This window comes from Vulpes vulpes, chromosome 4 (genome assembly GCF_048418805.1).
Source record: "Vulpes vulpes isolate BD-2025 chromosome 4, VulVul3, whole genome shotgun sequence".
NCBI classification, from domain to species: Eukaryota; Metazoa; Chordata; class Mammalia; order Carnivora; family Canidae; genus Vulpes; species Vulpes vulpes.
This window is the reverse complement of record NC_132783.1, coordinates 93,736,023-93,762,094: the sequence shown is the minus strand read 5'-3', so window position 1 is coordinate 93,762,094 and position 26,072 is coordinate 93,736,023. Positions and strand designations below refer to the sequence as shown.

The 26,072-nt window shown below is 46.2% G+C and overlaps 1 protein-coding gene across 1 annotated transcript in view; it reads left to right on the top strand.

The window, feature by feature from the left end:
• The first annotated feature begins 17,654 nt into the window (after positions 1-17,654).
• The window catches only part of LOC112927897 (uncharacterized), a 30,037-nt gene continuing 21,619 nt past the window's right edge, over positions 17,655-26,072 (top strand). The window contains exon 1 of the mRNA XM_072757285.1: positions 17,655-17,941. Within this exon, the coding sequence (XP_072613386.1) occupies positions 17,655-17,941 (287 nt within the window). The remainder of the gene's footprint in view (positions 17,942-26,072) is intronic.

The window sequence follows — 26,072 nt, the reverse complement described above, 5'->3', positions numbered from 1 at the left end:
CCCCTGCTGTGAGGGGTGTGGGGGCACAGAGAGGGCGTGGGCGCTGCCATCCCACAGGGGAGGCCGGGGAGGAGGAGGGCTGCGGGTGGGAGGAGGGGGAGCGGGCGAGAGCTCCCATCTCCCGTGATGGACAAGCTGCTGACCTAACCACTGGCTGGGGTGCCTCTGCTGGGAAGGACCAGGCGCCCCAGGGCGCGTCTCCCAGCCCAACCTCCAGCAGGTCCCGCCCCTTGATGCCCCGGGAGCCTGAGGCTCAGGGCGGTGCAGCGGCTGGGCCGAGACCCGCAGGCACAGGGTGGCAGAGGGCTCCCCGGAGCCCCTGCTGTGCCCCCCGCTGCTGAGCAGGGCTCCTGTGTGACGTGGAGCCGGCCCCGCACGCCCCCAGCCCGCGCTCCTGTCTCTTTGACATTCCAGCCTTGCAAGGAGTTACCAGCAGTGCAGATAATACAAAGGGTAAGTCTGCCGTTGGGCCTGATGGTCAGCGTGCCTGGCACCCACGCCGACCTCTGCCCAGGGGCTCCTGCTGCCTGTGGGACCCTGCGCCCCAGCCCCGCCACCTCCCAGCTACCTGCAGAGAGGGCAGCAGAGGGGAGCCCTACCCGGGGGGGGGCAGGGGCCCTGGGGAGGACTCGAGGACCCTAGCCCTTCCCCAGTCAGCGGCGTGGCTGCTCCGGGGCCTGCACCCCTGAACCCACACTGGAGGTAGTGTGCGGCAGCAGGCGCAGTGACCCAAAGAAACGGGGCTTTGTCACTTCCGCGAGGACAGTGTGGGGCGCTGCTGCCCCAGGTCTCATGTAAGTTTTTGGGAAAAGAGCCTCTGGCCTCAGGACCAGATCCCCCCTTTGGCTCTGGTGTATGTTGGGCTGCATTTCCTTGATCTCCACCCCTGTCCCCTGGCAGGAGAGGGGCTTGGCTGGGGTTGGATGTCAGGGACCACAGGTGGGAGGTTGGAGGGTGTGTTACCTGGCATCCAGCTGTGAGGCAGGCCCCGCCCAGGTGAGCACAGAGCAGGGGCAGGGGAACAGGCGGTAGATCCCCAGGCAGGGGCCCAGGCCAGCCCCAGGAGAAGTAGTTGGGTGGGGTCACCGCGTCCTGAGTAGGGCACCTGAGCCTCAGAGCTGGTAGGACACAGGCCTCCCTGCCCGGGGCGGTTCAAGGACAGGGTGCAGTGTCACCTGCTGAGAATGGAGCTGCCTGGGTCAGGTGGATGCAGCCCGGTGCTCTGTACGTGCCCCCGACAGCCCTCCGCATTTGCTGAGTGGGCACTGACAGGTGCTAACGACAGGTGTCGGGTGTCCATACCCTGGAGCTCCCTAACAAAGCAAAGTGTGCTTTCTCTTTCTAGGACTCCAACATGTGTACACACACATGTACCAGGCTGACCCTCCCCTCTTGTAGGTTCCAGGAGAACAACATGAGACGGATAGAGGTGAGAGGGGCCCTGGGGAGGGTGCTGTGACCCTCAGGCTAGGCTGAGGGATGGGTACAGCCAGGTCATGCATCCCATGAACCGTGGTTTTGGGGGAGACGACCTTTCTGGGCACTGACCTGATCCCTTGCACCAGAGGGCAAAGGGCGTCACAATCCTGGGGCCCAGGGTCCCCCTTTGGGCAGCCCCGGGTTTGCAGATGTGGGCGGCTGGCTGCAGCCCACCAGTCCTGGGCTCTCGGGGGCATCATCCGTCATCGGCTCCCACAGTGGCCGCGGTTTCAGTGGCCAGCAGGGGGATGAGCAAACACAAGCCCGGTCATAAACAGGCTCCCACGGGTCAGAGACAGTTTTATAGGAAAATCCTGAGCAAGGTCGTTCCCCTATTAAAAGTACCCAGAAATGCCAGCGGCACCTGTGAGCGGGAGTCTGCTGTGCAGGGTGAGGACGTAGCTGACGACGTTGTCCTCGGGGCCCAGTGAGGTGGGGGGACCAGGGCCTCCCGGAGGTCAGGGCCTGAAGGAGAGGTCCTTACGCCGGGACCTGCCAGGGCCCCGTCCTTGAGGGGGCTCCTGGCCCTGCAGGGGGCCCTGAGCACAGGGCTGGGGAGGCCCGGGTGCCCAGGATGAGGGGCACGTGCTCCAGGTCCCAGGGTCGTCTGTGACAGGCAGCGATGCCAGCCCCAGGCCCTGCCCCCTGTGGGGGCTTTGGGGCGACCTCAGCGTGTGCCCGTGGCCAGGGTGCTCCGGGGTGTCACACCAGGGAGTCTCCACGCCTCTGCAGGGCACCCCGTGCCTTGGAGCTCCCTCACAGCCACGTCTGCTTTTCAGGGCAAACTGGACACCTTGTGTACTTTGTTCAGTGCTGCAATCAGATGCCGTTGCTGTGGTGTCAGCCCAGGAGCAAGGTGAGCGGGCCCAGGGGTGCTCCCACGGGCAGGGGCATATTTGCTCTTTGCCTGTGACAGCGGCACCATGGGTCTGTGGCTCGGAGCCCGTGTCTGGGCATCTGCTGACGCAGGAGAGGTGGTGCCCGTGAGCCGTCCAGGCCAGTCCCGGGCTCCGCACCTGCATTTTCTTGCTGGTCATCCCCATGGCAACGGGCGCTTTCTTAGGGGTGGTGAGGCCCAGAGCCTCCCATTTACGTCAGAGAAGCCCAAGAGGGCATCTGGCCAGTGAGCTCCCCTGGCCCCCATTGGCGTCCCTCTGGTGAGCATCCCCTGCCTGGGATCTGCTTGCTGCTCCCACCGGAGACCCCCTGGGCGGCTCACTCCACCGGGCCTCCTGCAGGACACGCAGGCCCTCACATGCTGCTACCAGGTAGTCGTGTCCCTGCCGTGTCACAGCCGGGGACGGTAGGGAGAGCCAGCTTGTCACAGGTGCCCCTGGAATTGGGGGCAGTGATGGCTACTTGGTCTGGGTTCTCCTGCGCCCAGCCGCCACTCGAGGGCTTCCTGCACTTTCCCTATGTAGTCCTGCCGACGACTCCACGTGCAGCTTCTCCCAATATGCCCGTTTAGCTGAGGGGGTAGCCAGGCCCAGAGAGGCCTAGTGACCTGCCCCGGGGCACAGAGCCTGGGACTGGCACAGCAGGCCTTGCACCCTGGGGTCTGGCTCCTCCCTTCTCACCACCCTGCCCCCATCAGGTCGGCACTCACGACCTTATGACGGTTACCCCAAAACCACCACAGGCTCAGGCCTAGGCCCGTGAAGCGCCTGCTCCTGGCCCGCCTGGCTTCCCTGTGCTCAGACCCTTGGCTCAGACTGGGCCAGCTGCCTAAGGTCGTGGGGGTTCCCAGGGTCTCCCGTGAGGCTGCATTTAGGGGTCCCAGGCAGGCCTGGGGGGCTCGAGGCACCGCTGAGGAGACACAGCACAGGCACGCGGCCCCCAGCAGGGCCGTGGTCTGGTGTCAGGTGTGCCAGGGCTCCCGTGGGGACGGGGCTCCGGCTCTGGGTCTTAGCAGGGTTCTCGGTCCTGGCCAGGTCTGCACGGAAGCCTGTTCCCGTGGTTCTCCGGGAGCCTCTTCCCAGGACTGCAGCCCCAGTGGTCAGTTGAGCACCACACCTGCCCTGTGCCCCAAACCCCCCCAGCAACGCCTATGCGGGGCAGAGGACAGACAAGAGGTAGAGGGAGGCCTGAGGCACTGGAGGATGAGGGAGGGTCACCCAGCCAGTGAGGGCAGGGCGCTGAGCCACCTACCCAAGGTCACTGCCCCAAGACCCCCATTGGAGGGGGGCAGCACTCCGGGTCCTGCCTGGGGGGCCCTCACAGCCTCCAGAGCGCAGCCAGGGCCCTGCCGTCCAGCCCCGGAGTCGGCCCAGGGCTCCCTGGGACAGGGACGGGGACGTTTGTTTACTGATGGCAGAACATAGTCTGAGCAGTCATGACAGAGGCGGAGGCGACAGGAGAGCAGGTGCAGCCCCGAGGGCTGCCTGACGTCCCTCCACTCATCCTGAGCAGAGCAGGAGCCCCTGACGGGGCCTGGGGGCCTGGGCGCCCTCCTTACCCTCTGTGCCCCCCACTTGACCCTGAGGGGCACAGCCTGCACAGGGCCCCTCAGGCAGGAGGTGGCTGTGCTGGGACAGGCACTGCCTCCCCGGCCTCCTGAGCCTGCCCACCTCCTCCCTCAGGCAGACCGTCCTCACAGCCTGAGTCACTCAGGGAACACGCACGACAGCACCAGGGCTGGCAGGGGAATGGCGTGCGTGGTGCTGAACACTTGTCAGGAACCCGGAGCCTGAACACGCTTGTGCTCTCGCCAGGTCTGCTCTTCCTCCAGGGTTTGAATGGCTCCGTGATTACTGTCCGTCGGTGTTGGGCCTGTCCTTCCCCGTGGCTGCTCTAACGTGTCACAGACAGCAGGTTTCAGTCCTGGAGTCCTCCCAGTTCTGGAGGCTGGAAGTCCTCCTGAGCAGACATCCAGTTCCCAGTTCCCACCAGGACCGTGCTTCTTCTGGAGGGTCCAGCTGGGACAGTCCCTCTCCTGCCATTTCCACATCTGGATGTGCACATTCCCAGTGCTCCCTGCTCCTGGCCCCTGCATCCATCGATGTGCAAGCCCAGCACCCCTGCTCTGCTGCACCCTTCCTATCACATAATGAGCAGAAGCTCATGGGGACCTGGAGCTGCAGGTGGACATGGTGTGTGGGGTGTGCAAGGACCACACCAAGGAAGGGCCAGCCCAGGGGCTTTACCCCCTCAGTATCCCTAAAGGTGTGGCCTCCTTGCTGTGCCAGTAAGTTCGTTTGAATTAGAGGCAGACCCTGTGGTCCTACAAGAACCGTTCCCTGGAAGGGAGTGGGGGTCTGGGAGAGGCCGATACAGTGTCCCTCCTCTCAGGTGTACTGCCTGGGGAAGATGCAGGCCCTTCCTTACCACTATGTGCATTTCCAGGAGCTAGAGGGGCCAGACATGCTGTCGGATGGCCAGTGTGCCCAGGCCCGCTCCGCCGTGAGTCCTCAGCTGTTCCGGGCCCGGTTGGGGGGAAGGGGTGGTTTTACTGTGCCCCAGGGCCAGACGTTCCTGTCCTGAAGCATCTGGATTGTTCTCTTCGCAAACCAAGGGGTTCATGTTTGCTGCTGCGTGCACAGCCCATCGCCCATCCGAGGTGCCTCCAGCTGCCCCTGTCCTGGGGGCCCAGAGCCTGGCCTCAGGGTTGTGGTCGGGACTCGGTCCTTCAGCACGCAGTTGCCAAAAGGCTCTGGGCAAGGCTCGTGTGCTGTGGCTGTCAGGCTTCGCTCTGGCTTCTGAGGCTCCCAGGCCAGGGGGGAGCAGACACGTTCAAAACCAGAACAGAGGGAGCCCAGCGTCAGAGCCCTGGGGTTGCCTAGGGGAGGCAGGGCACGCTCCCGCACCTGAACTGGGTCTTGAAGCGGCAGCCGTGCCTGAGGCCAGCACCCGGGGAGAGGGAGGGTATCAACAAGTCCTACCATGTCAGTCCTGAGGGGTCGTGAGACTGAACCCTCTTGGCCGAGGGCACCAACGCTTTCGGCTTCCATCTCCGAAGCCTTTTCAGTGACCTTCTGTCTCTCCTCTTCCCGACAGTGTCTGTGCTTCAACTTCATCCTAGTGAACCCCCACTGCAGGCTGTGACACTACTATATGAGATATATCCATACTGCTCCCGCCAGGACAACGCACCTGGTGTCCTCTGGATGCAGACATGGATGCCTCCCACTCCCCACAGCTTGCTCTTCATCAGTCGTGAAGGGCTTGGGTGTGTGTGCTTTGGGCCAAATTTTACTCTTTGGAAAAAGCGCAAAACATCTTTGAAATATGAATACAACCTCTTTCCCCACTCCCTGGCTTTACTTAATCTCTTGGGCAAGTTATTTAACCTCCCAATGCTTGTTTCCTTATCGAAAAGATGGGAATAATGATGTTTCCTCTACCAGATGGCCCTGAAGGGGGACAGAAGTCCCCATTTATTGACTGTGTAAATGGCTACATGCCAGAGGCTTAACACACTTTATTGCACACAATTTTTACAGTAACTACAGGAGGGAAGTTACATGTGCATTCACCCTCAAACTTCCAAATGCCAAAACACAGCACTGCCTTCCAGATTCTTGAGACTGCTGTGGGTCTGGATTCATCCAATTGCAGTTTTAGATATCCATCCAACTTCTAGCTCTACCCATGGTATTATCTAAGTCTTAATAATGGAAACAGAAGGAGGAAGAAATCTGATGATGAATATTTAATAGTGATAATGAGAAGGAGGAGAAGAAAATGATGTGGCCAGATGTGGCCTGTCCCCAAGGAGCCCATGCCAGCCCCAGATGCTCATCTCTTCCTGTCAAAGGACTCACGGGCCTTTCCCAGGGTCAACGTCAGACTCTGAGTCTCATCCAGCTCCAGGCTTCATGCACCTCTCCTGTGATCCACCTCTCAGATGGCCTGTGTGGGTACGTGATGTCATCTCCGGGGTCGGGTCATGCCCTGGCCAGTGCGTTCTAGGTCAAGAACACAGCTGCTCGGTGCTGCCCCTCTCCTTCCTCCTATGTGGACCTACTGCCTTTGCACCTGGAGGATACACTCAGGACGTTTCATGGATCTATGCAGCCCTTGTTCTCCTTGCTCCTGTGCCTGTTTAAGGGACCTTTGCTGTCCCTCCGTGCTCCTCAATAGCCTCAGTTCATTCTGGGCTCTCACCCCCTGACACCATCTGCTCGTCCTCGTCACTCTGCTGTGTGTGCCCTGAGAAGGGTTCTCTTGTCCTCCTTGGATCTTTTCAGTGTGAGCCCAGCAAGACAGCCCTCAGAGTCACACAGACATCTCTCAGTACCACTTCGTGGTCTTCCTATTGAAAGGACCTGATTTCAATCCCAGACTCTCCAACCTTTCATGAGCCCTAGGTCACAGGATCATGAAATGATGATTTTTGAAACTCTAAAGCTGAGCTCCCCAAGTTGACGGGGTATCTGACCATTCTGGTCTTCCCTATCATAGGGGTACTTCTCCCTTAGGGTCCAACCCTCCTGGGCTACAAAGCAGGGTTCTAGCGACCAACCTAGGAAGTGCTGCATTGTGAGGAATGAACCATCATGGACCCCATTTCATTATTACCTATTCCAAGGCTCTGGAGCTGTCCTGCCTCCTTGCCCTCCCCAAGCCATTTCACTCAGATATGAAATGGCAGGTCTGTGACCTCACAATTCATAGGTATCAGGGAGCTTAACTACCCTTGGAGGGTTGGACTGCAGAAGGTAGAAATGCTGGAAATTAAATGGAATGGTTTCTGATTAGGCTAAGTTTGTACCAAGGCTTGAAAAACCTTTTCCCCTTTAGTGAAGGAAGATAAATAGGGAAGTAAAGTCTCACATAACTGAAATTGTTGGTGTAACTGCAGTCAGGAATGTGGGTTGGTGCTTGCACTGAGCCAGGGATGCAGAGCAAATAAGATTAAGGACGAGAAAATCCTGGAGGAACTGAAAGGAAAACCAGCCCTGAGTCAATCATTCAATAAATGACTTCAGTCATTCAGTAGATGTTCTGTGTGGCCTGAGAGCCTGGTCTGCTCCCACCCAGGCATGGGAGCTGAGAGTAGCTCCAGAAACCCTATCTAGAACACTTGGAAGCTGCACAGCCAACAACACTTGAGCAGAGAGTACGGCAAACAGACCTGATCATCTGCAGAGAACAGCCAGAGGCACCATTTGGTCAGCAAACTTTGGGGAGCAAGTTGACGCTTGATTTAAGACCACAAAGAGTTCTTCTGGCCTGGGAGCCTAGTTCTCATGCTCTGCTTAGGGAACTAATTCATAGTCCCCAACCCCACCCAACACACTCTGCTGAGTGAGGCTCCAGGCCCCTCCTGACCAGAAAGCCTGACCATGAATATCTGCAAGACTGCTTGGAGCTGCCTCTCCTAGTCTGCCCAGCCAGTTCATTCACTCATTCATAGCCCCACCCACTGCTAAGCCCCAGCCCACCCATAGCTCCTTGCCCACTTAACCAGAAAGCCTAGCTGAACCCTCAGGAAACTGCACAGACCAGCAACACTTGAACAGATGCTCTGGTGTGCACAGCTGGTCATCTGCAAAGGAAAGCTAGTGACACCTTTTGCCCAAGGAACTTCTGGTGTGGGTTGAATTGAGCAAAGAGCACAAATAAAGCCTTATAGTCTTGTAGCTGGTTCTGTGGCTCTGCCCAGGCAAGGAAATTCATCCACAGCCCCACCTGTTCATATAGCGTTCAGCCTCCCCTTCCATGGAACCTAATGGGCACACAGGAGACCACAGAAGCCCCCCAGCAGCCATGGCAACGGTGACACTTCAGCAGAGAACACAGCCCATGGTTCTCCCCATCTACAGAGCAAGACCCCAGTGACCCTGTCTGGCCATGGAATTCAGTGCATAGTCTTTCCTGCTTCATATCCCCAAACAATGAGCCATGCTGACCCTAGACCTGTTCTGCTGCCACATCAGGATAGGGAAACTGATTCACAGCCCCACCTACTACAGCATATAGTGTCAGTCCCAATCCTCCAGTGAGCCTGACTAGAGAACCCAGGCAACTGCAGCCCTGTTCTACAGTTTCATGTGGGGAGATAACTAAGCCCATGGTTCTCAGCCACTACAAAAAATGCCTGACCTCAGAGCTCAGTCAGCAGCCCTGCCCTAAAATAGACTCTGATAACAAGCCTCACCTGTCTAAGGACATGACAGCAGACACATTCAGAAACCTGAACTGCACTGTCTGTTGAAGAACTATCTCTGCTGAAGTGAACCAGTAAAGTCTGGAAAAGGAGATCATTTACTCCAACATGCAGATATCAACATAAAAAAATGAAGAATCACACACAAAAAAAAATCAGGTAAACATGACATCACCAAAGGAAACAAATATATATATAACTCTAATAACCTATCCTAAAGAAATGGAGAATTATAAGTGTCAGATGAATTCAGGATAATCTTGTTAAAGAAGTAAACTGCAAGAACACACAGAGAGATGACTAAATAAGCTTAAGGCAACAATGTATGAACAAAATGATAAATTCAACAAAGAAATAGAAAACATCAAAAGAAATCCAACAAAAACCCTTGCATTGAAAACTACAATGAAAAAAAAACTACAATGACTGAAATGAAAAATTCAATAGGGAGCTTCAAAAGAAGACTCATTCAATGGTCTAGAAGCCAGGACATTTGAAATTATCCAGTCAGTGGAGCAAAAGTCAAAAAGAACGGAAAAGAGTAAGGAAATCCCATATCTGCACTATGGTAATTCCAGCATGAAAAGAGAATGAGAAGGGGACAGAAAGTATATTTAAAGCAATAATGGCCACAAGATTCTCAAATCTGGGAAGAGTAGTGTACATCCAGATCCATGAAATACAAAGGACCCTAAACAGGTTAAATCTGAGTAGGGATACACTGAGACACATTATAATTAAATTGTAAAAATCAAAGACAAAGAATTTTGAAAGCAGCTAGAGAAAAGAAGTTACATAGGAGAAAACCTCTTTAAGACTGTTGGCAGATTGGGCACCTGGGTGGCTCAGTGGTTGAGCATCTGCTTTCAACTCGGCATGATCCCAGGATCCTGGGATTGAGTCCTGCATGGGGCTCTCTGTATGGAGCCTACTTCTCCCTCTGCCTACGTCTCTGCCTCTCTCTCTGTGTCTCTCATGAATAAATAAAATCTTTTTTTTAAACAACAATAACAACAACAGAGGTAGCTATACTTAAATGAGACAAAATAGACTTTAAACCAAAAACGGTAAAAAAGAAACAGAGGTCATTATATAACGATTAAGGGATCAGTCCATCAAGAAAATACAACAATTGTAAATATTTAGGCACCCAACTTCGGATCACCTAAGTGTATAAAGCAAAAATTAACAGAACTAAAATGAAAAGTGAACATCAATACAAAAATACTTTGGGGAATTTAATATCCCGCCCCCAATAGTGGATAAATCAAGACAGAATCAATATGTAAACAGTGGATTTGAACACTATAGACCGGACCTAACAGATATATATACAACATTCTATCTGAAAAGAGCAGAATTCAATTCTTCTCAAGAGCCCATGAAACTTTTTCTAGAATAGACCATGTTTTAGGCCACAAAGCAAATTTTAGCAAATGCAAGAAGACTATAATCATACCAAGTATCTTCTCTCACCACGATGGCAAGAAACTAAAAAATCAATAAAAGGAGGAAAACCAGAAAACTCACAAATACATAGAAATTAAACAATGTCCTGAATAATAGATCAAAGAAGACCTTAAAAGAGGAACTTAAAAGTATGTTGAGATAAGTGAAAATGGAAACACAACAAGCCAAAACTTTTGGGATGCAGCAAAAACAATTCTAGGAAGTTCACAGCAATAAATGCCTACTTTACAAAACAAGAAAGATCTCAAATACATGACCTAACTCTGCACTTTAAGGAACTAAAAAGAGAGGAACAAACTGAGCCCAAAGTTAGCAGCAGAAAAAAAAAATAATAAAGATTGGAACAGAAATAAATGAAATAGAAAACAGGAAAACAATAGAAAAATTACCATAACTAGGAGTTGGTTCTTTGAAAAGATAAACTGAAAAACCTATAGCTAGACTAACCAAGGAAAAAAAAAGAGGACCAAATAAAAAAAATCATATATGAAAAAGGAAACATTGTAACTGATACCACAGAAGTACAAAGGACCATAAGAGTCCACTATGAATAAATACATACCAACAAACTGTACAACCTAGAAGAAATGGAAAAATTCTTAGAAACATATAACCTACCAAGATTAACTCAGAAAAAAAAATAGAAAAGCTGAACAGACCAATTACTAATAAGCAGACTGAATCAGTAATCAAAAATTTCCCAATGAAGAAAAGCCCAGAACCAGATGGCTTCACTGGTGAATTTTACTAAATTTTTAAAAAGAATTTAATGCCAAATCTTTCTCCAAATCTCCCCCCCCCCAAAAAAAATCAAAGAGGAGAAAATAGTCAGAGACTCATTTTATGAGGCCAGCATTACCCTCATACCAAAGCCAGAAAGGATACTACCAAGAAGGAAAACTACAAATCAATATCCTTGATGCAAATATAGATTCAAAATTCTCTTGTTAAAAAATTTTTTATTTATTTATTCATGAGAGACACAGACAGAGAGAGAGGCAGAGACATAGGCAAAGGGAGAAGCAGGCTCCTTGCAGGGAGCACGATAAGGGACCCGATCCCAGATCCCGGGATCACAACCAGAGCCAACGGCAGGTGCCCAACCACTGAGCCACCCAGGCGTCCCTGATTCAAAATTCTCAATAAAATACTAGCAAATCAAATTCAGCAGCACATTAAAAGGATCATTAATCATGATCAAGTGTCATTTGTCCACAACATGCAAGAATGGGTTCACCACCCAGAAATAAATAAATGTGATATATCACATTAATAGAATGAAAAATCATATGACCATCTCAACAGATGAAGAGAAAGCACTTGACAAAATTCAAACTTACTCATTATAAAAATTCTTAACAAATTAGGTAGAGAAGGAACATACTTCAGCGTTATAAAGGCCACATAGGACAAACCCATAGCTATCATACTCACTAGGAAAGGTTGAAATATTTTCCTTTAAGATCAGAAAAGAGAAGAATATCCACTCCCACCACTCCAACTCAACACAGCACTAGAAGTCCTAGCCAGACAGAGCAGTAAGGTAAGGAGGAAAAATGCATCAGAATTGGAAGAGAAGAAGTAAAATTGACTCCATTTGCAGATGAGATGAATTTGTATATAGGAAATCCTAATGACTCCACTTAAAACTATTATATCTAATTTTGAATACAGTAAAGTTGCAGAGTACAAAATTAACATATACAAAATAGTAGCATTTCTATATGAATGCAAGTATTTAACAACAAATTACCCAAAAATAAATAAAGCAATCCCCTTACAATAGCATCAAAACAATGAAATACTTAGGAAAATTTAACCAAGGAAATAAAAGATCTCTACATTGAAAACTTAAAGACATTAATGAAAGAAATTGAAGACAAATAAATGGAAAGGAACTATGATCATGGGTTGGAAGAATTAATACTATTGACATATCCATACTACCGAAAGCCATCTATAAATTCAATGCAATCCCTATTAATATTACAATGGCATTTTTACAAGAATATAAAACATAATCTTAAAACTTATACAGAACTACAAAAGACTCCAAGTAACCAAAACAATCCTGAGAAAGAAGAGCAAAGAGAGAAGCATCACACTTCCTGATTTTAAGGTGTATTATGAAAGCTATAGCGATCAAAACAGTATGGTACTACTACTATAAAAACAGAGACACAGACCAGTGGAACAGAATCAAAAGCCTAGAAATGAACCCATGAATATTCAGGCAGCTAATATTTGACAAGGGAGCTCAGCATACTCAAAGGGAAAATGATGATCTCTTCAATAAAAGGTGCTGGGAAAATAGGATTCACATGTAAAAGGATGAAAGTACACCCCTATCTTATCTAATAACCCTCAGAAGAATTAACTCAAAATGGATTAAAAATTTAAATATAAGACTTTAAATCATAAAGTTCCTAGAAGAAAACATAGGAAAAGTCTGCTTGACATTAGCCTTGCTGATGATTTTTTGGATATGACATCTAAAGCACAAGCAACAAAAGCAAAAATAAATGAGTTGGAGTATATCAGAATCAAAGGCTTCCAAAGAGCAAAAGAAACAATCAACAAAATGAAAAAAACCTACAGAATGGGAAAAAATTTTGCAAATGTCCATATGTCTGATAAGAAGCATTTAACCACACATTATCCAAAAAGAAGTAAATAAAGTAATCCCATTTGCAGTAATATCAAAACAAGATACCTCGGAATAAATTTAATAAACAGGCAAAAGATCTCTATACTGAAAATTTAAAGATATTAATGAAAGAAATTTAAGAAGACACAAATAAATGGAAATGTATCCCAAGTTCATAGATTGGAAGAATTAATATTGTTAAAATGCCCCCAAATATATATAAAGAACGCATAACTCAATAGCAAAGAAACAAATACTCTAATTCAAAAAATGAACAAAGGATCTAAACATTTTTCCATATAAAATATATAAATTGCCAACAAGTACATGATAGGTGATGAACATCACTAATCAAAAGGGAAATTCAATCACAATCACAATAATGTTTCACTCGTGCCTGTTAGAATAGTTATCATCAAAAAAATAAGAGGTAACAAGTGCTGGTAAAGATGTGGAAAAAGGTGAACATTTATGCACTATTGGTGGGATTGTAAATTTGTAGAGCCAATATAAGTTTCCCCCCAAATTTTAAAATAGAACTATATGATCCAGCAATCCCAGTTCTGGGAATATATATGTGGAAGAGATATCTGCACCCCCATGTGTATTACTCCATTATTTACAGTAACCACGACATGCAAACAACCTAGTGGCCACCAAGTGCTGAATGAATGAACTAGTTGTGGCATATGTATAAAATGGAATATTATTCATCCAGAAAAAGGAAATCCTGCCATTTGCAACAACATGAACGAAACATGAGAGCATTACGGTAAGTGAAATAAATCAGAGACATACAAATACTGTATGGTCTCACTTATATGTGAAATCTAAAAAAAAAAAAAAAAGTTAAAAACATAGAAGAAGAGATCATGTTTGTGGTTACCAGAGGCAGGAATGGGAGGAGGCACTTGTTTATAAAATAAACAAGTAACAGAAGTGTAAGCACGACACTGCTTTACTGTATATTTGAAAGTGTTTAGGACAGTAGATTCTAAGAACTCTCACCACAGGAAAAACTTTGTTTCTTTTTCTTTTTTGTATCTACATTAGATGATGAATGTCCACTACATTTATTGTGGTAACCATTTCAACACTGTATCAAATTATTATGCTGTAGGCATTAAACTTATACAATGTTGTATGTCGATTACATCTAAATAAAACTGGGAAAAAGAATCTTGGTTAATAAATGCAGAAGAAAAAATAAAATTTGAAATAACTATTTTGCAACTCTTATTGAAATTATAGATTCAGATATCTATAGTAGTTTTAATCATCAGATAAAATGTCAGAGGATTTAATCATGAGTTGAAATGCTAGAGGATTTAACAGTGTAACAGACTCACAAACCTGATCCCATTGACCAATGGGATCTTAGCATCAGTAAAAGTGCAACTATCAACATATGTCTCCACATGTAATGCAGGAAAAATAATATCAACAATACCAAAATGAACCAAAAATTCACCAAGCTTCTAGCTTCTAACTACTGGCCTACGGGAAACTTGATGATAGTATAAAAGGTAATGAGATGATTAGAAAACAATTGACCAAATCTGAAATGTGGGAAAGTCTACAAAATGCCTGGTTTTTTTTTTTTTTTAACATAAATTGGATTAAATAAAAGGCGAAATAATAGTAACAACAACAACAACGATAATGGAGATATATTCTATATCTCTTTTTGTGTTGTGCTTCATACTTTTAAAAAGTTAAGACTAATTTTCACCCTCAGGAGGGTGAAAATCGTCCCTGTTGTGAATGCATACAGTAAGAAAAGACTAAGTTACAGTAGAAATTATAAAGATTAGTACAGACAGAGCAGAAATATAAAAATCAAGTATATTCTGAACAACTTTATACCACTATATATGACACCCAAAATGATTTATGAAAGAAATAGAGGGGTACCTGGGTGGCTCAGTGGTGAAGCATCTGCTTTTGGCTCCGATCATGATCCTGGTCATGATCCCTGCAGGGAGCCTGCTTCTCCCTCTGCCTGTGTCTCTGCCTCTCTCTGTGTGTCTCTCATGAATGAGTAAATAAAATCTTTTAAAAATAAATAAATAATAATAAAGAAATAGAAACACTAAAATAGCACAGTATGCTGGTCTGCTTTGGTCGCTGTAACTAAGTACCACAGGCTGAGTGGCTTTAACAACAGAAATTTATTTTCTCAGTCTACAGGCTGGAAGACTAAGATCAAAGTGCAATCAGGGCTGCCTTCTGATGTGGATTCTCTTCCAGGATTATAGGTGGCCACTTTCTTGGTATGTCCTCACATGGTCCCATTCTCTGTGTGTCTGTGAAAAAAAGAGCTCTAAGATTTCTTATGAGGACACCTGTTCTTTTTTTATTTTTATTTTTTTAATTTTTATTTATTTATGATAGTCACAGAGAGAGAGAGAGAGAGAGGCAGAGACATAGGCAGAGGGAGAAGCAGGCTCCATGCACCGGAAGCCCGACGTGGGAGATTCGATCCCGGGTCTCCAGGATCGCGCCCTGGGCCAAAGGCAGGCGCCAAACCACTGCGCCACCCAGGGATCCCGAGGACACCTGTTCTATGGGATTAGAGTCCACATGTAATGATATCAATTAATCTCAGCCACCTTCTTAAAGACCATAACTCCAATTACAGTCACATTAGCATTAGGACTTCAAAATATAAATGAGGGCAAGGGGCAGAATTCGGTCCACAACATTCAGTATATATTAAATAAATTATATCAGTAGTTTATCAACATCACAAAAAAACAAGCATAGATGATATCACACCAAATATTCAAGGGGTAGATTATTGTGATCATATTCAAAGTCTTTCCAAGAGAAAATAAAGTAAAAACACTCCCAAGTGCATTTTATAAAGCTAGTATTACATAATATCAAAATCAGATCAGAACAGGACAAAAATAGGAAATTATAAGCCAGTTTTTCATGGTAGGTAAAAAAAAATCTAAGCTAATAGTAAACTCAATCCAGCAGTACTTTTAAAAATTACCAAGGCCAGGATAGGTTTTGTCTGTTAAATGTTAAAATTAGTTTCACATGCACTAATGCAATACATCATACTAATAGATTACTGGTGAAAAATATATATTCATCACAAAATATGCAAAAAATATATAAAAAAATCATCACTTATTCAAAATTTGTAGCCAATAGGAAATACTCTAATCTGATACAGAATTTCTACCAAAAGCCTTCCATCAATATTATTCTTAATAGTGATACATTAGAAGTATTCTTTTTAAAGTCAAGAATGCCTCCATCACAGGTTCCAGTCAACATGTCATTGGAGAACTAGTCAGAGCAATGTTTTTGGTTTCTGGTTTTGGTTTCTATAAAAACCAAAAGATATATATTTCAGAATGAGGGAGCTTAGCAGGTTGTATGAATAATCAATAAATTAATATAACTGTCCACAACACCAATAAAGTTTGAAAGCATTAATTTTTAAATGCCATTTCCAATAACAGAAGAAACAAAAGATATTTAGGGAAGGCACTTGACAAAAAAGTTAAGATCTTCATAGGGAAATTCATATGGAAGGCACTGGAAAAGGTGTAAATAGAGACATTGCCAGGTTCGTTGATTTTGGTAGTCCAGATGGCAGATTCAAATCCAACCAAGGGTATCTATATATTTAATGTTACTGTGATCATATAGTTTGAGGGACTTTTCATAAAATCAGACAACTAAAACAAATGCCAAATGCCAATATGAATTCAAAATTGGACAAATGAGGAACAATGGACATGTTGAAAGTATAGCCCATAGCAATCTCAGCTCTTACTGTTATCAAGGGCTGAGGGTGCGATCACTAGAATCAATTTAGGAAAATCATAAGCCTATGATCTACATAAAATGTAAGAGGTTCATCAAGAAGAAGAAGGAGGAGGAGGAGTTGAGGGAAAGAAGAAGAAAAGGAGATGAAAAAGGAGGAGGAGGAGGGGGAGGAGAAGATGGTGGAGAAGAAGGAGGAGGAGTTGGAGGAGTTGGAGAAGAAGATAAAGAAAAAGAAGGGTGGAGAAGGAGGGGAGAAGAAGGAGGAGGAAGAGGAGAAGGAGGAGTAGGAGGAGAAGGAGAACAAGGAGGAAGAGGAGGAAAAGGAGGAGGAGGAGGATAAGAAGAAGCTGTAGAAGGAGGAGGGGGAGGGGAAGGAGAAGACAGAAGTAGTAGTCCTTTGCGGGAAGCGAAGAGGATGTGCTACTTCCAAAATTTATATGAAAGAGCAAGTGGGTTTTCTGTGTTTTCCGCGAAGCAGGGACAAGCCCTCCCCACTCGGCCCTCTCTGCGAGTCTGATCCACAGAACCTGCACACAGAGGAAACGATTCTCTTGTATGTCACCTGTCCGAGTGGCTTGTTACACAGCAGGAGGTAACCGGAATATCCCCCATTCACAAAGGACTTTGGAATGCTTACACGAACCTTCTAGACCTTCTAGATGCTTCCATGCCCATGAATGACTTCAGTGTTCCCACAGATGACCATTACCATTCTGGAGCTACATAGTTCTTGACCTCCTCATCCACAGGGACGTCCTCATCTAAGCCACCTCAGCGGCCTGCTTCGAGTTATAAACAGGCGGGGTCGAGGATTAATGGCCACCTGGGGGGATTGGGATAAGGGACAAAAGGCGGCCTCATCTTGCCGCCCGTCCAGAGATGCCAGGACTCCCGCCTGGGGCTGTGGGCAGGCAGGACACTGAGCAGAGCTACAGGTCACAAAGTCACCATGCCAACCCTCCTGCTCATCACACAAGGCCTTCTGCCCCGGGGCGCGGGGAGAGGGCCGCGCAGGTAGTGGGGCCATCGCCCCAGAGCCAGCCGCTTGCCTCTTGCGCCCCGAGGGCAGGTAGCAGGTGGAGTCGAAGGGCGCCTGGGAAGGGCTGGAGGGGCGGAGGCCCCGCGGGAGGGCTGCGAGGAGGCGGCTGCTGCGCGCCTGGGATGGGGAGCTGCAGCCTGGGGGTGCCGGGCCCCGCGCTCCTGCTGCTGCTCGTGCTGCCGCCCCCGCCGCTCAGAGCCAGGAGCCTGCACCCCACGGTCCGGGGCGGCTCGGGCGACCTGCACGGCCCGGCGCAGAGGGACAAGGGCCACCGCCACCACCTGCACACGCACGAGAAGGCACCGCACCACCGGCGGGGCCCGAGCCACTCGGCTCCCAGGGGCCACGGCGAGGAGGAGCCGGGGAAGCCCTGCCACAGCGAGTACGACCTGTACTTCATCCTGGACAAGTGAGTGCCCGCCCGGCCCGGCGGGGGGGGGGGGGGGGGGGGGGGCAGGCTCTGCCCAACCAACGCCAGGCCTGGGGAGCGGAGGGCGCGGCCTTGGCACCCCCAAGGAACCTCTGCAGCCCCCTGTTCCCGGGGTGGGAGAGCTCCGCAAACTGGTTCTCGGGCATTTTTCTTTTGGAAAAGAAAAAAAGGCGCCATGGGTTCGTGGGTGGCTCTCAGTGCGTCCTGTGACAAGGCCTGGCCCTGTGCCCCGCGGGCGCCTCGAGGAGATGGAGGCGCTGCCGGTGGAGAGCTGCCCTGGGCGGTTCCACGAGCTGCCTGGATCTCAGCTCCTGCTGTGTGGTCCTCTGCTGTCATGTTACTGCTTACATGAAGGGGCTCAAGGAGACCCCAGCCTCTGGAAAAGGGGAGGTGGGGACAGTCTTGATCAAACCCAAGATAAGACCCTCTGCACGCCCCTTAAGCAGGGAGAGGGGCAGGTGATGGCCAGGAGCTCCTTCTGGGCAGTTATTAGAAACCCGCTGGGTTTGTGTCTGCGTGGTCCTCTGCTGTGGTGCTTTTCCCTGGAGCAGACTCTCTTTGTGCTGGGTGCCAGGGAGATGCCCTGTCGCCTCAGGGGGCTCAGAGCGGCACTGCTTAGAAAGTCCTTGGCTTTCCCTCCAAGGCTTTTGCTTCTTTCCTCAACCACCTGGACACCGTGTCTCAGCTTGTGTGTGCTTTGGGACAGCTGGGTCTGACAGGTGTCATCCTGGGGAGCCAGGCTGTGCGCTAGGCACCTTGTGCCCCTCAAAGAAGGGAGGGGGTCGACAGCCATGCTTGGAAAGATCGGAGACGTTGTCCTGGTGCCATTTCCCACTTGTCTGTTGGGTTGGGAATGAACTTTACGGGGTCAGTACTATCCGTGGTGTGACTGTGGGTGTGACTGAAGCGTATTTGGCTTCCAGAGCCCTTCCACTGCACTTCCCTCATCCTCAAAACCACCCCAGAATGTAGAGTAGGGAAGACCTTTGCATTTGCAATCTCCTGGGAAGGGGATGGGGTCTGGAGGTCGGTTGGAGTAGCCCCAGGGGGGTGGGGGTGACAGGACTCAGGCTTCCCGGGTGCCCTGCTTGTAGCCCCCAGGCTACAACACCTCGGATTTTTCTTATGCTCCATGGAGGCTGATTACTAGGGAGATATGTGCCCAGCCACCAGCTTCCAGCAGAGCCGACAGAGCTGGGAGCCCCCCTGCCACTGGAGTAAGTCCCTCCTCACTGTCCTGTGGAGGGACTTCGGAGTTGTTCCGGGCAGGTCTTCCTCAATGATATTTGACACAGTCCAGGGGGATGTGACTTCTTAGGCATTAGGGTTGGGGGTAAAAAGAGATTTTTGATGACTGATTCAATATCCTTGCTGGTTATGGGTCTGTTCAGGTTTTCTCTTTTTCTTCCTGTTTCAGTTTGGGTAGTTGACGTGTTTTTAGCAATGCATCCATTTCTCCCACCCTGCCAGTTTGTTGGCATATGATTGTTCATAATTTTCTCTTATAATCATATTTCTTCAATGTTGGTAGTGATCTCTTTGCTTTCATTCATGATTTTTATTTATTTGGGTTCTTTCTCTTTTCTTTTTGAGAAGTTTGACTAAGAGTTTATCTATCTTGTTAATTCTTTCAAAGAAACAGCTCCTGGTTTGGTTGATCTGTTTTTTTTTTCTATATCATTGATTTCTGCCCTAATCTTTTTAAAATATATTTTTTATTGGAGTTCCATTTACAAACATACAGTATAACACCCAGTGCTCATCCCCTCAAGTGCCCCCCTCAGTGCCCGTCACCTCATCCCCCCGCCCACCTCCCCTTCCACTATCCCTTGTTCGTTTCCCAGAGTTAGGAGTCTCTCATGGTTTGTCACTCTCTCTGATATTATTTATCTTCTCCTGCTGGGTTCAGGCTTTATTTGCTATTCTTTTTTCAGCTTCTACGTGTAAGTTTAGGTCGTGTATTTGAGACTTTTTTGTTTTCTTGAGGAAGGCCTGTATTGCTGTATACTTCCCTCATAGGACCACATTTGCTGCATCCCAAAGGTTTTGAACTCTCGTGTTTTCATTTTTATTTGCCCCATGTATTTTTTCAATTCTCCTTTAATTTCCTGGTTGACTCGTTCGTTCTCCAGTACAATGTTCTTTAACCTGCATGTATTTGTGGTCCTTCCAATTTTTGTCTTGTGGTTGAATTCAAGTCCTATGACATTGTGCTCTGAAAATATTCAGGAAATAATTCCAAACTTGGTACCAGTTGAGACCTGATTTGTGACCCAGTATGTGATCTCTCCTGGAGAATGTTCCATGTGCACCTGAGAAGAATGTATTCTGTTTCTTTAGGAGAGAATGCTGTCAACATCTCTGTGAAGTCCATCTGGTCCAGTGTGTCATTCAAAGCCCTTGTTTCCTTGTTGATCTGCTCAATCTGTCCATTTCTGTGAGTGGGGTGTTGTAGTCCTCTACTGTTATTGTACTATTACCAATGAGTTTCTTTAATTTTGTTGTTAATTGGTTTATATATTTGGCTGCTCCCAAGTTAGGAGCATAAATATTTACAATTTCTAGATCTTCTTCTTGGATAGAACCCTTTACTATGGTATAGTGTCCTTCTTCATCCCTTATTACAATCTTTGGTTTAAAATCTAGTTTGTGTGACATGAGGATTACTGCCCCGTCTTTCTTTTGATGTTCATGAGCATGATAATAAATGGTTCTCCACCCCCTCACTTTCAATCTGGAGGTGTCTTGGGTCTAAAATAAGTCTCTTGGGGCACCTGGGTGGCTCAGTGGTTGAGTGTCTGCCTTCTGCTCAGGGCATGACCCTGGGGTCCTGGGATCGAGACCTGCATGGGCTCCCCACAGGGAGCCTGCTTCTCCCTCTGCCTGGGTCTCTGCCTCTCTTTGTGTGTCTCTCATGAATAAATAAAATATTAAAAAAAAACATGAGTCTCTCATAAGCATATTGATGAGTCTTAATTTTTTAATCCATTCTGGTATTGTCTCTTGGAGTATTTAGTCCATTTACCTTCAGATTAATTAGTGAAAGATATTAATTTATTGGATTACCTGTAAGTCGCTGTTCCTGTAGACTGTCTCTGTTCCTTACTGGTCTTTGTTATTTTGGGGCTCTCTCCACCCAAGGGATTCCCTTTAATATTCCTTAACAGGGCTAGTTTAGTGTCCACAGATTCCTTTAGTTTTTGTTTGTCCTAGAAACTCTTTACCTCTTCTTCTATTCTGAATGACAGCCTTCCTGGATACAGTATTCTTGGCTGCATGTTTTTCTCATTTAGCACCTTGAATGTATCACGCTGGTCCTTTCTGCCTGCCAGGTGTCTGTGGACAGGTCCACTGCCAGCCTTATGTGTCTGCCCTTGTAGGTTAAGGACCTCTTGTCCCCAGCTGCTTCAGGATTTTCTCTTTATCTTTGAATTTGCAAATTGCACTATTATATGTCAGGGTGTTGACATATTTCTGTTGATTTTGAGGGAAGTTCTCTGTGCCTCCTGGACTTGATTGCCTGTTTCCTCCCCCGGATTATGGAAGTTCTCAGCTAGAATTTGTTCAAATAAACCTTCTGCCTCTCTCTCCTCTCCTCATCTTCTGGGATTCCTATTATGCAGATATTAATTTGCCTTCTGGAATTTCCCTTCGTGGGAAGTTTCCCTTCGTGATCTAACAGTATGTTTCTTCTCTCTTCTTTTTAGCTTCCTTACTTTCCATAATTTTATCTTCTGTATCACTGATTCTTCCTTCTGCTTCATTCATTCTCATTTTATAGCCTCCCCTTGGGACTGTATCTTGGTAATAGCATGTTTAATTTTGGCCTGACTAAATTTTAGTTCTTTGATTTCTACAGCAAGGGATTCCATAGTGTCTTCTATGCTTTTTCAAGCCCAGCTCATATCTTTAGAATCATTGTATTAAATTCTAGTTCAGACATCTTACTTATGTCTTGATTAAATCCCTGGTAGTGAGTCCTACCTCCTGTTCTTTTGGGTTTTTTGTTGTGGTTGTTGTTGTTTTAAAGATTGTATTTATTTATTCATAGAGACAGAGAGAGTGAGTGAGAGAGAGAGAGAGAGGCAGACACACAGGCAGAGGGAGAAGCAGGCATCATACAGAGAGCCTGACATGAGACTTGATCCAGGATCTCCAGGATCATGCCCTGGGCTGCAGGGGGTGCTAAACTGCTGCGCCACTGGGCTGCTCCTGTTCTTTCTTTTGGGGTGAATTTCTCCACTTCATTTGTCCAGAAAAGAAGAAAGAAGAAAGAAAACAATAACAACAGAAAAAAAAAAAAGACAAAACAAACAAAATGAGATCCTCGGTGTGTCTTTGTCTGCTTGTTAAAAGAAACTAGATCCCAAAATAAGAAAGAAAGAATAACATATATAAATATTATATATATATGTTTATATATATAAAGTAAAATACAGTGGAAAGATACAAAGAAATTTCAAAATTTCTTTTAAAATTACATAAATAATTTTATAATTATATAAATAATTTTATTATATAAATAATTTTAAAAGAATTTTTTAATTGAAAAAATAAAGTAACCAGAAAAAAATAATACTGAAAGACTAAAGAATAAAAATGCCAAGAATGGGACGTCTGGGTGGCTCCATGGTTGAGTGTCTGCCTTCGGCTCAGGGTGTGATCCTGGGGTCCTGGGATCGAGTCCCACATCAGGTTCCCCATAGGGAGTCTGCTTCTCCCTCTGCCTGTGTCTCTGCCTCTCTCTCTCTGTGTCTCTCTTGAATAAATAAAATCTTTTAAAAATATATCAAGAATGCTGTACAGTGTTTTCCTCCAGAGCTGAAGCTTTGCAGGACTCTGTGATCCATAAACTTGGTGCAAGCCAGTTGTTTGTGCGGGTCTTCGGGGGAGGGGCCTGCTGCACTGAGTCTCAAGTGCTCTTGCCTTGGTGAAGATGCACGTCCAGTGCGTGGGCGCTGGGGCTCTGGGTAAGCAGCATTGGACTCCACTGTGACACTGCTTTGCTCCATGAAGGCTTTCAGCACTGATGGGCCCTGCTCTCTACCCCAGAAGCTGAAAGTCCACTCCTCCCAGTCTTCAGTGAGAAACAATCACTCTTGTCCCCCTGGTTTCTGTCACAACTCTGTATTCACCTGGCCTATGACTGAGCATTTTTATCTCAGGCGTGGGACTGAGTTCAAAACTCCAAAGTTTTTAGACTCCCGCAGCTCAGACTCACGTCGTTCCTCCCTGGGGGACGGGGGAGGCTATTGCCTCACTTCTGCCTTTTGCAGGACCCTTCCCAGGAGAGTGGCCACACAGCCATGCAGTGGTTTGCAGGCTAAGGATCACAGAGCAGGAAACCGGCCCTGAGACTCACTGTCCCTTGCCAGCTTCCCCCACGTGGACACCGGGGACTGTGCTGCACTCAGCCAGCCTGTTCTTCTTGTGACCTCAGGGATCCTGAGACTGCACTGTCACACCTGGGATTCTGCCCCAAGTCACCACCTGAGCACCCGAGCCCTCTAAGCCAGGGTGCTTAAGCCTGCTCCCCACTGCAGCCAACTTCTCAAGGTTGCGATTTTGCACTCTGCTGCTTGGAGTGCTTGGCGGTAGCTTGCCCCGCTCGCGGTCTTCAGCTGTATTTCCCCGGATTCAGGCCCTTGCACCTCCTACATTCCAAGAGGTGGTCACTTTGCTACTTATAGACTCGCAGCATTTCTTTTCTCAGATCTCTGATTGACTTATTGGGTTTTCAGAATGGTCAGATAACTGGGTATTTGAGGGACCAGACAAACTAGCGCTCACTACCCCTCCACTATCTTTTGTTTGTATATTTTCTTTGGAGAAATGCCCTGTTGAAGTCCTTTGCCCGTTTTTGAATTGAGTTGTTTGATTTTTATGTTGAGTTGTGGAATTCCTAGTATGCTCTAGATATCAATCCCTTTTCAGATATATGACTTGCCAATGTTCCCTCTCATTGTGTGGGTTTTCTTTTCATTTTTTGGATAGTATCCTTTGCACAAAAGTCTTTAATTTCAATGTCTGGATTAGCTATTTTTTTCTTTTATTGCCTATTTTTCGGTGTGATATCCAAAATACTATTACCAAATCTAACATCATGAAGCTTTTCCTCTGTATTTTCTTCTAAATGTTTAATATTTTTAGCTCTTACATTTAGGTTTTTTATATTCATTTGGGTTAATTTTTGTATAGGCGTAAGGCAAGAGCCCAACTACATTATTTCGCGTGTGGACATCCAGTTTTCCTAGCACCATTTGTTGAAAATAGCGTCCTTTCCCACATTGAATAATCTTAGTTAGCATCCTTGTCAAAAATCAATTGAACATATATATGAGGGTTTATTTGTTCTCTTTATTCTATTTCATTAATCTATGTGTCTGTCCTTGTGCCAGCACTACACTATTTTGATTATTATAGCTTTGTAATAAATCTTTGAAACCAGGAAATATGAGTCCACAAACTTTGTTTTTATCCAAGATTTTTAAAAAAGATTTTTCCTTATTTGGAAATATCCCAGTTGAGGGCAGAGCCTGCAGGGCTCCATCCCAGGACTCTGAGGTCATGACCAAGCCAAACCAAGAGCTGGGCACTTAACCCACCGAGCCACCCAGTAGCCCCAAGACTTTTTTTTTTTTAACTATTTGATGTCTCTTAAGATTCCATATGAATATGTGATGTCCTTCCAATGATTTGTGTCTTTTTAAATTGCTCCCAGCATGGATTACGGTTTTCAGTATACTAGTCTTCTGCCTCTTTGGTTAAATTTATTCATAAGTATTTTGTTCTGTTTGATAATTTGTAAATGGATTTGTTTTCATAATTTCCTTTTTGGAATGTTCGTGGTTAGTGTATATCAAAATGTAACTGGTTATTATATGTTAATTTTGCATCCTGCAACCTTGCTGAATCCTTTTCTTAGCCAGTTTTTTTGTATGTGGAATCTATGGTGTTTTTTACATGTAAGATCACATCACCAAAAAACAGAAACCGTTTTATATTTTCCTTTTCAATTTGGATATCTTTCTTTTCCTTATCTAATTGATCTGCCTAGAACTTCCAATATTCCATTGAATTGAAATGATGAAACTTGGCATTTTGGTATTACTTTTGATCTTAGGGAAAACTTAGTCTTTCACCACTGAGATGTTAGCTGTGAGTTTTTCATATATGGCCCCTATTATGTGTATCATAGGCTTTTTTCCTATTCCTAAAAAGAGTGTTTTTATGAAGGAATTATGTTGGATTTTATCAAATGCTTTTTCTATGTCAATTGGAATGATAGTGTCGTTTGTTTTTTGATCTATTAATTCTATTCTGTTAATTACATTGTTTTTTTTTTTTTTTGCACTGAACAACCAGGTTTCCCTTGTGGAAATAAACCCTAAATCCTACTTGGTCATGGAATATAAGTCTTTTAACATGCTGCTAAATTCAGTTTGCTAGATTTTTTTGTTGAGGACTTTTGCATCCATGCTCATATGGGATATTGATCTGTACTTGTAGCATTAGTCTGGTTTTGATATTAGAGTAAATGCAGGCATCATAAAATGAGACTGGAGGAGTTTGGGGGGGGATTGGTGTTAACTCTTCATTAAATATTTGATCACATTAACCTATGAAAAACCAGCTAGTCCTAGGCTTTTCTCTTTTGGGAGATTTGTGATTACTGTTTCAATCTCTTTACTGAGTCTATTCAGGTCGATAGGTCTATTCAGATTTTATGCTTCTTCATGTTTGTTTGGGCAGGTTGTGTGTTTCTAGGAATTCATCCATTTGCTCTAGGTTATCTAATAATGTTGATATATAATTATTAAGAGTAGTTTATGAATTTATTTCTGGGGTAGCAGTTGCAAGTCTCCTCTTTTCATCCTAATTTAATTTACTTCAGCACCTTATTATTTTGTTTCTTCTGCTAACTTTGGGCTTCATCTGTTCTTTTTATCCCCAGTTCCTTGACAGGTAAAGTAAAATATTTTGATATTTTGCTAATTCCTTAATATGTGCATTTCTCATTGCACATTTTCCTCTCAGAACTGCTTCTGCAGCATTCTATAGGTTTCGCTGTTTGTTTCCATTTCCATTAGCTTTAAGGGTTCACGTTTCC